The following is a 13,181-nucleotide window of genomic DNA, read 5'->3' on the forward strand; positions in this document are numbered from 1 at the left end:
CTGTCCCTGCCCTGCCCACCTGGCCGTCCCTGCCCACAGCCCAACTGGTCATCCATGTACTTGTCCACCTGGTCGTCCCTGCCCACAGCCCCCCTGGTCATCCATGTACTTGTCCACCTGGTCGTCCCTGCACACTGCCCAGTGTTTGTTCCTGCCATCCACCAGTCACGACTACCCAGCCTGACAACTCCCAGCTGTCCCTGCCCTGCCCACCTGGCCGTCCCTGCCCACAGCCCAACTGGTCATCCATGTACTTGTCCACCTGGTCGTCCCTGCCCACAGCCCAACTGGTCATCCATGTACTTGTCCACCTGGTCGTCCCTGCACACTGCCCAGTGTTTGTTCCTGCCATCCACCAGTCACGACTACCCAACTTGACAACTCCCAGCTGTCCCTGCCCACCCGGCACAGCCAAAAAAGGACCGCTCAGAGTCTAGCCCCTCTAGGTTCTTCTTCCGAGGTTTCGACCCTATCAGGGAGTCCTAGCCACACTGAATACATTTTCTTGTTGATGCTTACAGCCTGGGGTTTTTAGGATGGGTATATGTATAAGCAATTGGTAACAACTGCTGATATAAAAAGGGCTTCAAGTAAAATGTGATGGATTTACGTACCCTGGCACGGCGACCAACATACCACAGAGCCCCAGTTAGCTTGTTCTAACTTTACTAAAAACACAGCGTAGCTGAAATTTAGCTGAAACATAAGACAGGAGAGCAGGTTGAACAGCGACACGGTTACATTACATCAGAGCTCTGTAATAATCATACCCACCCCCCTTCACTGTACCTGCCCCATAAGGCTGCTGCCAAGCCCACCACAGACTCAGCAGATCACCCTGCACATGGAGACTCGGTTCAAAACAAATCCAGACAGAATCAGCTCAATAAAAGGATCCTTCCATCATTGTTTTGATTTCTGTTCCAACATGCCTCCATCCAGGAATGCAACTCTGAGAAACTCAATTAGCACAGCATAGCTTGTTGTCATTATATATCACACAGTGTTCTGCTCCATTGCGCACTAATTTACACGAACCATGTGTGATGCGCTGCTACAGATAATGGTTGGTTTATCTCTACGCGCAAGGACAGGAGGGTGGATCCCCCAGTAGCAGTTCCCAAAAACCCCTTAGGGGCCCAACTCTATACTACCTGGTGGATCCTTAGTAAGGGGATATTTGTCATTTGCACATGAGGTCCACACTAAATTTAGTTTCTGCATTTATCCCAAACCCAAGGACCCCGAAGGGCACCCAGGGATCCATTGGAATTAACTGTCCTTGTCATTTAACGGGCCCTGGGATGCGATACAACAACCTTTCGGTTACTGGTCAGATGTTCTCTACCTGCCCTCCCTCCCCTCATTCCTCCATCCATTCCTCACCCCATCACTCACAACATCCATTACGTGCCTTGCAGTTCTCTGCCCTGTCAGGTTGCTTCTTTCTCTCTCAATATTCCTCTCTTTCAGGAGGTGTGTGGTTTTTCTGCGCATAGACGGTTTCATTTGGACCCCTGTAGGCGTTCTGGAACTCAAACAAGACCCCGGGAGTAACGCGGAGGAAACAGGGAGTAACGCGGAGGAAACAGGGAGGTCAGGAGGAGGAGACATGGGGACCAGAGTGGTGGGGGGGGTTGGAAGAAAAGGGGAGAGGACCAGTGTGAAACAGTTGGCTGCTCCTCTGTGTCCCCCCTCCCGCCCCCCCCCCCCCCCCCCCCCCCCCCCCCCGACATGTCTTTGTGCTCCCAGTCCCCTACTCTCTCCCACGAAGACCGATCAACACACACACACACACACACACACACACGTCCCTCCAGACATGACATATCTCTATTTAAGGACTCTCCTCAAAGCTCCCGTCCGACACTGTTGAGTGTGTGTGTGCGTGCGTGTGTATGCGCGCGTGTGTGTGTGTGTGTGTCTGTGTATGCGTGCGTGTGTGTGTGTGTGCGTGTACACAACAGCCCACCTCTCCTTTCAGGCAAGCTGAAGGACACGCAAGGCTGAGTCACTTTTGTTGGATTTGGGAGGAGGGCCTTTTGTCCCAATTCGTTTCCTGCGCGGTAAAAAGAGATTAAACCAGGAAACCCCTCACTCACTACTTGGTTTTTATTGAATGGGAACGGGGACGATTGCTTAGACCTGACTTGAAGGGCTGACTAGACATGTGCTAAATGACCTATTGCTGTAACGCTACTGTGTGTGTGTGTGTGTGTGTGTTCCCATTTTACTAACTTGGTGTGGAACGAAAATGTACCATTCACCAGTTCCATGAGGAAAAGTGTTATTTCAGACATAACAGGTCTGGTGTAAAGTTAGGATTATGAGTTAAAGGTTTTGTTTAGCTGTTATATGGTAAGTTTAGGGATAAAAGTTTAGGTTAAGAGTTATATGAAAAGGATACACAAGGTATTAAAATAAACGGGTTCACAAATATGTATGTATAGGGTGTGTGTGTGTCTGTCTGTGTATGAGCTTACCTCATTTCCATGCATATTCCCAACATATTTGAATTCTGGAATTCCTATCTGGTGTTCTGTTGGATTCTTTCCCAGAATAAGAACCCAGAGGTCTCTGCCTGCCAACAAACAACAACAAAAATAGAAATAAATAAGCAAGACTTTTACAAATGAAATTAAGTAAACATTATGCAGTACAATGAGTCTGTGTTCTTGTGTCTGTCTGTCTGTCTTTCTTTCTTTCTTATTCCACAGCCCCTAGAGCAGGAAAGGCACAAGATTGTTTTTGGTTGCTTCAGCACACAACCCAACCCCACACCATCTCCTGACCTGGCAACTCCACACCAGCTCCTGACCTGGCAACCCAACTCCACACCAGCTCCTGACCTGGCAACCCAACTCCACACCATCTCCCAAGATCACCTCCTGCCAATAACTTCTCCTTTCTCCCTAGGTGTGTACTTTTTAATCTACGGACACAAGTTGGAAAGGATGTGACATTCATAATAAAATGTGCCGTGTACACCCCCCACTTGAGCTTGTCCGATCCACGGCTTTACAGGATTGCGTAGCAAACAAGCATTACACATCAAGACAAGTAGAGACCATCGGGGCGCGAGCCGTGCGTGTTCTCCCATTGCCAGAGGGACGTTAGAGCTGTAACCAGCAGCGTGCCTGAACGTGCTCTGTAACCTGGAGTCTGTCAGTATCTCTGAGTCATCGTCAGCTAGCTTGTTCTGGCCGCAGGATAGAAACAACTCCATCTCACAACGCCAGTGTTTACATCCACATTAGCAATTCCATATTAGCAGGCCATGGCTGGGTACGGCATTAGCACATGTAAACAACTACGGTCTGCTTATCTTAATCGGTGTGTGGTCATACTCAAAGTGCACATGTTTTCAGTAAAACACCTATTTTTTCTCCCTGAGAAATCTGCTGAGTTATTGAACAGCTTAACTAGTTAGAGCGACACGTGTTTGTGATCTGGGACAGTGCCAGCACCGGCTAAGCCAACCACCCTCTGCCACAGGCGAGTCAAGTGAGATCCGTAAAACTGAAAGTATTCAAGTTTGCATTTGGTTCCATTGCCATTTGCTGTGGAAGAATGCTGTGGAAAGATGATGTCCAATAAAATTTTTGATTCAGGTATCCCTGCAAACAGGACTGTCAGAGCGATTGTTGAGCATACATCACACTATACTAATCAGCCAATTCACAATAACAGATAACATTTTCTGTCATTTAGAAGGCACTCTTATTCAGAGCGAGTTACAGGATTCATCAGGCATCCTTGCTCAAGGGCACAAGGACAGATGTCTTCTCTTTCTTTGGGGAGGTGCAGGAGAGGGTATCAAACAGATTAACCAGAAGGGTTACATTGAAGTAGCCGTGTATGGCTCTCAGAGATAAGACCATACAATAGAACAAGTGCTTTACACAACCCCCCAGACACACATACCACCCCCCCCCACACACACACACACACACACACACACACACACACACACACACACACACACACACACACACACAACCCCTCACGCACGCATGCACGCACACTACATCACAGTAGATCACTTTAACACCTAACCAATTATCTGTCCTGTGTTTTACATAGATTCTTAAACATTTTGTCACGCATCTAACGTTGGCACGCATCTAACGTTGGCCGTGGTACAGAGCGGGTGACAGAGCGGGTGACAGAGGGGGTGACAGAGGGGCAGATAAGAGCAGGGGTGTAGGAGTGCAGGGGGTGGAGGTGTGAAGCGGCGGATCGTGGCAGGGAGGGGGCGGCAGTGGGGTGGGGCACGGAGCAGGCAGGGACAGGTGGTGCTCGAGATTAACGGCGATTACTGTAGCTTAGAGTCTCTCATCCCCAGCGGGCCGGGCCACTTGCCGGCAGAGGGGTTAAATGAACCGCCCAGGATGACATCACAATCTGCAAGAGGTCTACAGCAGGGTAACGCGTAAAAAGCCCATCAGAGGGCCTGAAGACAGACCGCTGCCGAAACACGACGCCGTTCATAAATACAACGGGCGGTGCTTAAACACGTCACCACAGCCCAGACAAACACCATTTAATTCACCCCAGGTGACGTCAACCACCTGAGCAAGGTGACCGTAACAAAACGGGTGGCATTCTACCCCTCCATCATACGGTCTGTATCGTCATGTTGGGTGGGAGCAGGGAGTAAGAAGACACGGCTGGGGGGGGGGGGGGGGGGGGGGGGCTGGGGTTATGAAAAACCCCATGCAAGAAAAAGGGGCATTAGAAATGATACAAGACATTTTGTGTGATGTTGTTTAATAAAGCTCATCTGTCCCCATTTCTTTCAAAGAACTGGACCCGGAGAAGCTTTCCATTCCTCAGCGTGGGAGCGGGGTGTGGTCTCAGCTTTAGCAACCTTGCCTCCAAGCAGTGTTCCATTATACAGGCCAGTGCTCCATTATGCGTGTCTATACCCGGTTCTAGAGGACTTCATACTCATCCTCTCATCCTGCTTTAGGTCTCAGGATCTGTACAGCTTGAATCCAAAGTTCATCTCGGGTTGTAATCAAGTGAAGTGAGCGGCCGAGTTCAGACAGACAGATGCTGTCAAAAGCTTATTCTAGTCTGAGACGTCTGGTCTTTCTCTCAGAGACAAAGGGAACCGGGACGTCGTTAGTTGACATTTGTTAGGCAGACCCGGTTCCTGAGCTCCAGAGGTGGAGACATTGTGTCAGGAGATTCGAAATTTGCATTTGAATCTCTTGCAGACCGAAACACGAGAGCGAGAAAAAGGGGGAGAGGAGATGGAGGTGGTGGTGGGGGGGGGGGGGGTGGTAGACAGAGGGGGAGGTAAAGAAAGTGAGGGGGAGAGATAGAAGGAGAGAGATAGAGGTGGAGGGGGTAGAGAGAGTGAGGGGCAGAGAGAAGGGGGTACACAGAGAAAAAAAAGAGAGGAAAGAGAGACAGACCAAAGGAGTGTGTCTCAATGCCATCTTTGTGTCCAGTCATGCAGGGCCAAAAGCGGAACCAACTTACACCCGGAGGGCACAGACAATTTTTCTGTTTTCATTTTCTTTTAATATTTATTACACTTATCTTTTTTTGCACTTGCTTTGGCAATCTAAAGAATTAAGACCTTTAAACTTGAATTCAAACCAAGACAGAGAGGGGAAAAAAGAGACAAAGGGAGAAAGAGAGACAAAGGGAGAAAAGTGACAGAGAGAAAAGAGAGAGGAAAAACAAAGACAGCAATGGAATAATGAATATTGTTGGCTGGACTGAAGACCCAGAGGGCGACAAGAGATTGTCTCAACCACAGAACAACAGTAAAAACAACACACAGACTAAAGACATGCTGAAGCAGAGAATCCATCCTGGGACGGTCTGCATCATCTCTCTATCCATCCTGGGACGGTCTGCATCATCTCTCTATCCATCCTGGGACAGTCTGCATCATCTCTCTATCCATCCAGGGACGGTCTGCATCATCTCTCTATCCATCCTGGGACAGTCTGCATCATCTCTCTATCCATCCTGTGACGGTCTGCATCATCTCTCTATCCATCGTGGGACGGTCTGCATCATCTCTCTATCCATCGTGGGACGGTCTGCATCATCTCTCTATCCATCGTGGGACGGTCTGCATCATCTCTCTATCCATCGTGGGACGGTCTGCATCATCTCTTTATCCATCCATTCATGCCCTCTAATTCCATCTCGTCTCTCCCTCTCATGTGTCATGTCAACCTATTCCTATGTGGTTTATTCTAGCTTTGGCAATAGTGTAAAACAAATTAATGACAGGCAGACAAACAGACAGGCAGACAGTCAGGCAGACAAGCAGGCAGACAGGCAGGCAAGCAGACCACAATGGGTTTTCACATCAGTGATGACACTAACATTGTGTCTGGCCGACAGTAAACCCACACTGCCTCTGTGAGCCCTGTTCAATGTATCTGGAAGAAGATGTTGCGTGACGGTCTGAAATAAAGGTGAAATAAATAAAAATAAACAAAAACCTGTCACATTACTGTAAAGAATCATCACCTCGCTCCACCGAAAATAACAGTGCGGCTTTAAAGCACATATATTGTTCACATTGAACCACATTATTGAGTGTGCAGGAGTCAGGACGGCGAGGGAGACAGAGTCAGGGGGAGAGAGACCTAGAGGGAGAGAGCAGTAGAAAGAGAGAGAAAGAGAGACAGAGAGTTTCAGAGAGAGATCTCCACTGTTAGCAAGTAGCCTGTGCGATGAACCCCAGCCAAGATCCCTATCAAACTGTTGTGTCTACCAGCTATGCACTCCATTTCCTAGACAGCACACTGCTTTCAACTAGGGTCCATGGAGGGCTTTGGTCAAAATAGTGCTTGATGTAGGGAATAGGTTGCCATTTGAAATGCCGCCTATATGTTACCTGCTGGGCTTCATGAATGTGTCAGTTATCTCTGATCCAGCATCCTGATCAAGCTGTCAACACCAACATCTAACTGTCACTTTTGTGCCAGAAGGTGGGAAAAACTGAAGAAAACCTAAACAGGGTGGGAATTTAAAAAAGGGACAGGAGGGCGGGAGAGTCACAACCCACGTGATATTTCAGGAGGCAGGCTACTGTCACAACCCACACTGGTGTAGTAAAGCTGAACTCAGCCACATGAGATTACCAGCAGAGTGTTGCATCAAACCAGCCTCTAGGAACAGCAGGGTTGCATCAAACCAGACTGTAGGAACTGCAGTGTGCTGTATCAAACCAGCCTCTAGGAACAGCAGGGTTGCATCAAACCAGCCTCTAAGAACAGCAGGGTTGCATCAAACCAGCCTCTAAGAACAGCAGGGTTGCATCAAACCAGCCTCTAAGAACAGCAGGGTTGCATCAAACCAGCCTCTAAGAACAGCAGGGTTGCATCAAACCAGCCTCTAAGAACAGCAGGGTTGCATCAAACCAGCCTCTAAGAACAGCAGGGTTGCATCAAACCAGCCTCTAAGAACAGCAGGGTTGCATCAAACCAGCCTCTAAGAACAGCAGGGTTGCATCAAACCAGCCTCTAAGAACAGCAGGGTTGCATCAAACCAGCCTCTAAGAACAGCAGGGTTGCATCAAACCAGACTGTAGGAACTGCAGTGTGCTGTATCAAACCAGCCTCTAGGAACAGCAGTGTGTTGCATCAAACCAGCCTCTAGGAACTGCAGTGTGCTGTATCAACCCAGCCTCTTGGAACAGCAGTGTGTTGCATCAAACCAGCCTCTAGGAACTGCAGTGTGCTGTATCAAACCAGCCTCTAGGAACAGCAGTGTGTTGCATCAAACCAGCCTCTAGGAACTGCAGTGTGCTGTATCAAACCAGCCTCTAGGAACAGCAGGGTTGCATCAAACCAGCCTCTAAGAACAGCAGGGTTGCATCAAACCAGCCTCTAAGAACAGCAGGGTTGCATCAAACCAGCCTCTAAGAACAGCAGGGTTGCATCAAACCAGCCTCTAAGAACAGCAGGGTTGCATCAAACCAGCCTCTAAGAACAGCAGGGTTGCATCAAACCAGCCTCTAAGAACAGCAGGGTTGCATCAAACCAGACTGTAGGAACTGCAGTGTGCTGTATCAAACCAGCCTCTAGGAACAGCAGTGTGTTGCATCAAACCAGCCTCTAGGAACTGCAGTGTGCTGTATCAACCCAGCCTCTTGGAACAGCAGTGTGTTGCATCAAACCAGCCTCTAGGAACTGCAGTGTGTTGCATCAAACCAGCCTCTAGGAACTGCAGTGTGCTGTATCAACCCAGCCTCTTGGAACAGCAGTGTGTTGCATCAAACCAGCCTCTAGGAATAGCAGTGTTGCATCAAACCAGACTGTAGGAACTGCAGTGTGCTGTATCAAACCAGCCTCTAGGAACAGCAGTGTGTTGCATCAAACCAGCCTCTAGGAACTGCAGTGTGCTGTATCAACCCAGCCTCTTGGAACAGCAGTGTGTTGCATCAAACCAGCCTCTAGGAACTGCAGTGTGCTGTATCAAACCAGCCTCTAGGAACAGCAGTGTGTTGCATCAAACCAGCCTCTAGGAACTGCAGTGTGCTGTATCAACCCAGCCTCTTGGAACAGCAGTGTGTTGCATCAAACCAGCCTCTAGGAATAGCAGTGTTGCATCAAACCAGACTCTAGGAACTGCAGTGTGCTGTATCAAACCATCCTCTAGGAACAGCAATGTGTTGCATCAAACCAGCCTCTATGAACAGCAGTGCATTGCATCAAACCAGCCTCTAGGAATAGCAGTGTGTTGCATCAAACAAGCCTCTAGGAAGAGCAGTGTGTTGCATCAAACAAGCCTCTAGGAAAAGCAGTGTGCTGTATCAGTTTTTGAGAAGCAATTATGTGTGGTAATGGTCTAAAAGATAAATACAAAAAGAAGGCCACATTAGATTTAGTGAAGCATTAACTAAAAATATTGATTTTATTCCCCTGGGCTCAGCTTTGTCATCTGAAACTGCTTTTTAAATGCTGATAAGAAAAATATGGTGCCGTTTACGAAATCTACACCTTAAAAAATCTCATTTATAATCACTACAGAGGAAAATCAAATACAGTAGCAACACATTTTAACAGGGGTGTGTAGACTTTATATCCACTCTCCATATGTGAGAGTTGGCTGGCTGACCTGAGCTCCTGGGAGATTAACCTGTATGTCTTTGTTTATAAGGCCGTGCTGAGACAGCCGTTTCACTTGTGTACCTACACAGACAAATGACTACAATCTGACAGCATTCTGTTGACTGCCTAACACACGCACAGAGTTGGGTACAAATAAAAGCTCTCCAGTTCTCTGTCACTTCCACTTGGAAAACAAGGGCAAATGGGCATGAAATTGCATAAGCTTGTCCGCCTGAATGAGGTTCAACCCAGAGTTAAAGATATGATGGACAATGTAGAAGGAACTGTCCCACAGTTGCACCACACCTCACCAAGGAATCTCTTGTATTTTTCCATGTATAACTTGTGTTCATTTGTAGTCCTTCGTGTTTTACGTTATGTTTCGAAACTACATGGGGCTATTTTGGACAGGTCTCTCTTGGAAAATATATTTTCAAGCTCAATGTCACTGACCTGGAAAAATAAAAAACATTACAAAAATCATAGCAAGTCGTTCACTTCATCGTTTTTTTTTAGCTACACAGGTCTTCCTGTGGCAGCAAGTGGCACAGTCTATAACCATATAAGGACTGTTTCCAGAGGATGTGTCTCCAGTGAGAAGAGGTGAAGTAGCCCCTGACATTTGTTCCTCCAGGGCTGCAGTTTGGAGGGAGATGGTGCATCGAGCACAAGCACAAATACCTCTTTAGCAGGTCCCGGTCCTATAAAGAGCGATAAAAACTATGCATAATTGATTCGTTTAGGTGATATGGTGAATCTTTCACCCAGCGCAGCTGGAGGCACGGTGGAGCCATTGCCAGATATTACCAGATTGTCGACAAGCGACTGTCCTACATCACGCAAGCGCACATCTCTTCTAGGTGACAGATTTCAATCCATCACCTAGCATTTACATGTATGCCCATGTGCAGTAGAACTGCGCTATAAAATATGGACCTGAAAACACAAAGCCAACTCCGCTTTTGCATAAACTGGACAATTTGCATAAACATAAACACTCAGTCATGCTCTGCAAGGAACGCCTGATGAATCACGCTCTGCAACTGCCTCTGCATGGCAATGCTGCCCGGAAATCAATGAACTTGGGTGCACCAAAGCGTGTTGAGACGTTAGGTCTGATCAAAAGATAATCGCTGTAGCACACTTGCGTCAAGCTTCTGAGGGCCCTGTGCTTCATAGCTTTGTCCTATGCCCTAAACTGTGAGGCCCAGGATGTTCTGACAGAACCCAGAAGACCCGGTTATTATTTTAAGAGTTACAGAGGGTCTGGGAAGGTTGACAACACTTTTTCGGAGGTTGATATTTATTTTGCCCTTTCAGAATTTCCTTTCTGTTAAGCGCGCACACCTGAATTCGGTGACATTTTCCGTAAATGTTTCAATAAAACCATTTTTGGATGTGTGGTCCTCTTTCACAGCCTAGACACGACCGACCTTCACCTCACGTTCCAAGAAGAGGCTTGGTTCCAGAGACATCCAGAATGGCAGGAGCAGGAATAATCGTAATCAATACCACATGAAAATGCCACGTGATAATCCCCTCCCGGTTGCATTTCTGAACTAATTCATGCAGTTCTAATAATGTGTAATTTTTCCCTTCTGGCAGCTGACTTTGCCTGTTTAGCTGCTTCATTGAGTAAGGTGTACTTACTAATACTGGGTTTCAGTGGTGTGCAGCCATAACATCCAGCCATCTGAGGATGAATGCACCAATGGTAACTCGCTCTGGATTAGAGCGTCGGCTAAATGACTAAAATGTAAACATATTTAAAGTACCACAGCGCAGACCACTCTATCCTATACTCTCTGGGGTCCAGGAACCGTCAGCGTTCCTAAAAGCACGCAGGCCTCCCGCCACTTCCAGACCGGTGGTTGAACCCTGCATTCTGAGTGGGATAATTTCTTTTAAATTCCCAACCTGGTCTCCAGTCAGTAATCTGTCCCACTCCCTTCCTTGGGAGTGGGAGGTAGGGGCTGATCCGGTGGGAGGCTGGGGGACCTGGAGCAGTGGTCAGGATGATATACTGATGGTTTGTTTAGGCGAGTGTTCACACGGGCCTTTAACTGGCCAGCTGCAGGCACTGCCTGGCAGACAACACACAAACCCCCCCTTCACAAAGAGACCTCTTATGAGTGGGGAAGAATATGATTGAGTCCCAAGTGGCACCATGTATTTTCTTTGTAGTGCACTACTTTTGACAACAGTCAACAAGGGCGCCTGTTAAAATGTAATAGGATGCCATTTGGGATTAGTCCTGTGAACGTGTCACATACATTTGTCACTATCTTTACACCCCAGCATTGCTAAGCCACACTGAGCTGCGTTCTTACCTACAGGAAACCATAGAAAGGCAGAGCAAACAATGTAGAGGATTGTGCAGTCAGTGTTTCTAAGGTGAAGTGGGACTCATTTGTCTGGGAGGTACATTGCTTTATTTTATTTCCATAAGTGGAGATATTCGCACAACGATCCCAATACACGTTCAAACGTCACCATCAACTTTTCAGTGTCCTGTGTAAAAACCAAAATGTAGGCATAGGCATAAGCTAGAAATATCATAGACTGGACATCAACAGCAGTTCACACCAACAAATTAGGTAGATAATGTATTCTTACCTTCCACTGATTTCCCGATACTGTGCAGGTGTGTGAACCCGAAGGTATTGTTAACGTTTCGCAGGTACTTCTCAACCTCCAAGGAATTGTGGTAACGGAACTCCAGGCCGACACCCGCGGACACCACAATCCCGAGGCACAGGGAAAGCGCGATCAGAAACATTGTCTTGGACTGGATAGCTACCACCTTACAGAACAAGTTAAATGGCACGATTTAGGCTGTTACCCATTTTAAATGTAAGCTCTGTAACATTTTATTAATGGAAAACGAGTATATACAGTATCAGCTAAACCGCAGTCACAGCACGTGCCGAGACCTGAATAGTGTCTCTGTACATCATAACATAATGTTTAGTCTTGCAATAAATCGACATTATAGCCACAATGTGTCATACAATATTTGTACATTTTGTAAGCAATTCCATTTTCTTTGGCCTGAAATATCAACTGTAGGCTAGGAACAGATATTAAATTAATCAAAATAAATTGAATTGTAGCACATTCATAGCATTAAAGAAAATACCTTATCGCTTCAATGTATATTTAAAGCAGCTCGCGGCATGCGCATAACTTCTGTGAAGACGTTTCCTGAAGTCACACGACCGTCCCCCTTGCCAGTCTACCAGCTTTCATGTCAACTCTTTAAAGTTCCAGGTCGCTAGTTTGGTTCATACTCGATGGAAACCCCCCCTCCCCGACCACGTCACAATGATAGGGTCCCCTGTCTGCCTGCACGCCCGCACTGTACGCCATATCAGTCACTGTACGTATCTTCATACACACACACACACACACACACACACACAAACACCCGAAGATCAGTAGAGGGGGGGGGGGGCGGAGCTAAACTCTTCTCGACTTCCCACTCTGCATTTAATGAATGACAAATAGGCTCACTGTGTCTGTCCCAAATGGCACCATCAACAAGGAGTGAAACGTAGGGAATAGGACTCCACTTGGGACAAAAGGAATAATTGCTTTTACAAGTGGCCATTTGACCCCAGCTTACTAATTTGATTTACTATTTGCTCAACAATTAAGCTGCAGACCTTATCATTCAGACCATGTGCCCAAATGCTAAATAGTAAATACGCTCACATTTACAATATCTATATGCCTACTCTATAACCTCATCATATATGTTTTATAGCAAATCATGAAGAGTTGCTGCAAAGTGGTCAGAGTTTATACTACAGTGGACCTAGAGATCCAGAGTTTCCAGATGCTTCAGCAAGTGTGGATCAGGTTCTGTGCTTGTGTAAATTCTCTACTCAGGCAGTTCTGGCAAACATGTTCAGCTCTGTAGAGTACTGTAAAAGGTATGTGATCTTGCAGACACTGACTCAGCTCTGATCTCTAACTTCATAAAAATGTAACAAAACACCATTCACCAGAGGTGCCTGGTCAGTACTAGTGGGTTGCAAATATTTGAAAGGCAAGCTCTGGATCCTGTCATAATGGACCGGGACGTTTGTT

The 13,181-nt window shown here is 47.1% G+C and overlaps 1 protein-coding gene across 3 annotated transcripts in view; it reads right to left on the bottom strand.

The window, feature by feature from the left end:
- Positions 1 to 12,520, bottom strand: part of cpm (carboxypeptidase M) — a 37,800-nt gene extending 25,280 nt beyond the window's left edge. Inside the window, exons 1-4 of one of the 3 annotated variants that reach the window (XM_020056281.3) lie at positions 12,229 to 12,520; positions 11,706 to 11,892; positions 6,355 to 6,435; positions 2,484 to 2,581 (exon numbers count right to left, since the gene is read on the bottom strand). In XM_020056281.3, the coding sequence (XP_019911840.1) occupies positions 2,484 to 2,581; positions 6,355 to 6,435; positions 11,706 to 11,868 (342 nt within the window). In that variant the 5' untranslated portion in view covers positions 11,869 to 11,892; positions 12,229 to 12,520. Of the gene's footprint in view, positions 1 to 789; positions 962 to 2,483; positions 2,582 to 6,354; positions 6,436 to 11,705; positions 11,893 to 12,228 lie in introns of those variants that run through there. The other 2 variants (XM_010882702.5, XM_010882704.5) reach the window with 2 other exon arrangements.
- Between the last annotated feature and the right edge of the window lie 661 nt (positions 12,521 to 13,181).

Source organism: Esox lucius, chromosome 18 (genome assembly GCF_011004845.1).
Source record: "Esox lucius isolate fEsoLuc1 chromosome 18, fEsoLuc1.pri, whole genome shotgun sequence".
Taxonomy (NCBI): Eukaryota; Metazoa; Chordata; class Actinopteri; order Esociformes; family Esocidae; genus Esox; species Esox lucius.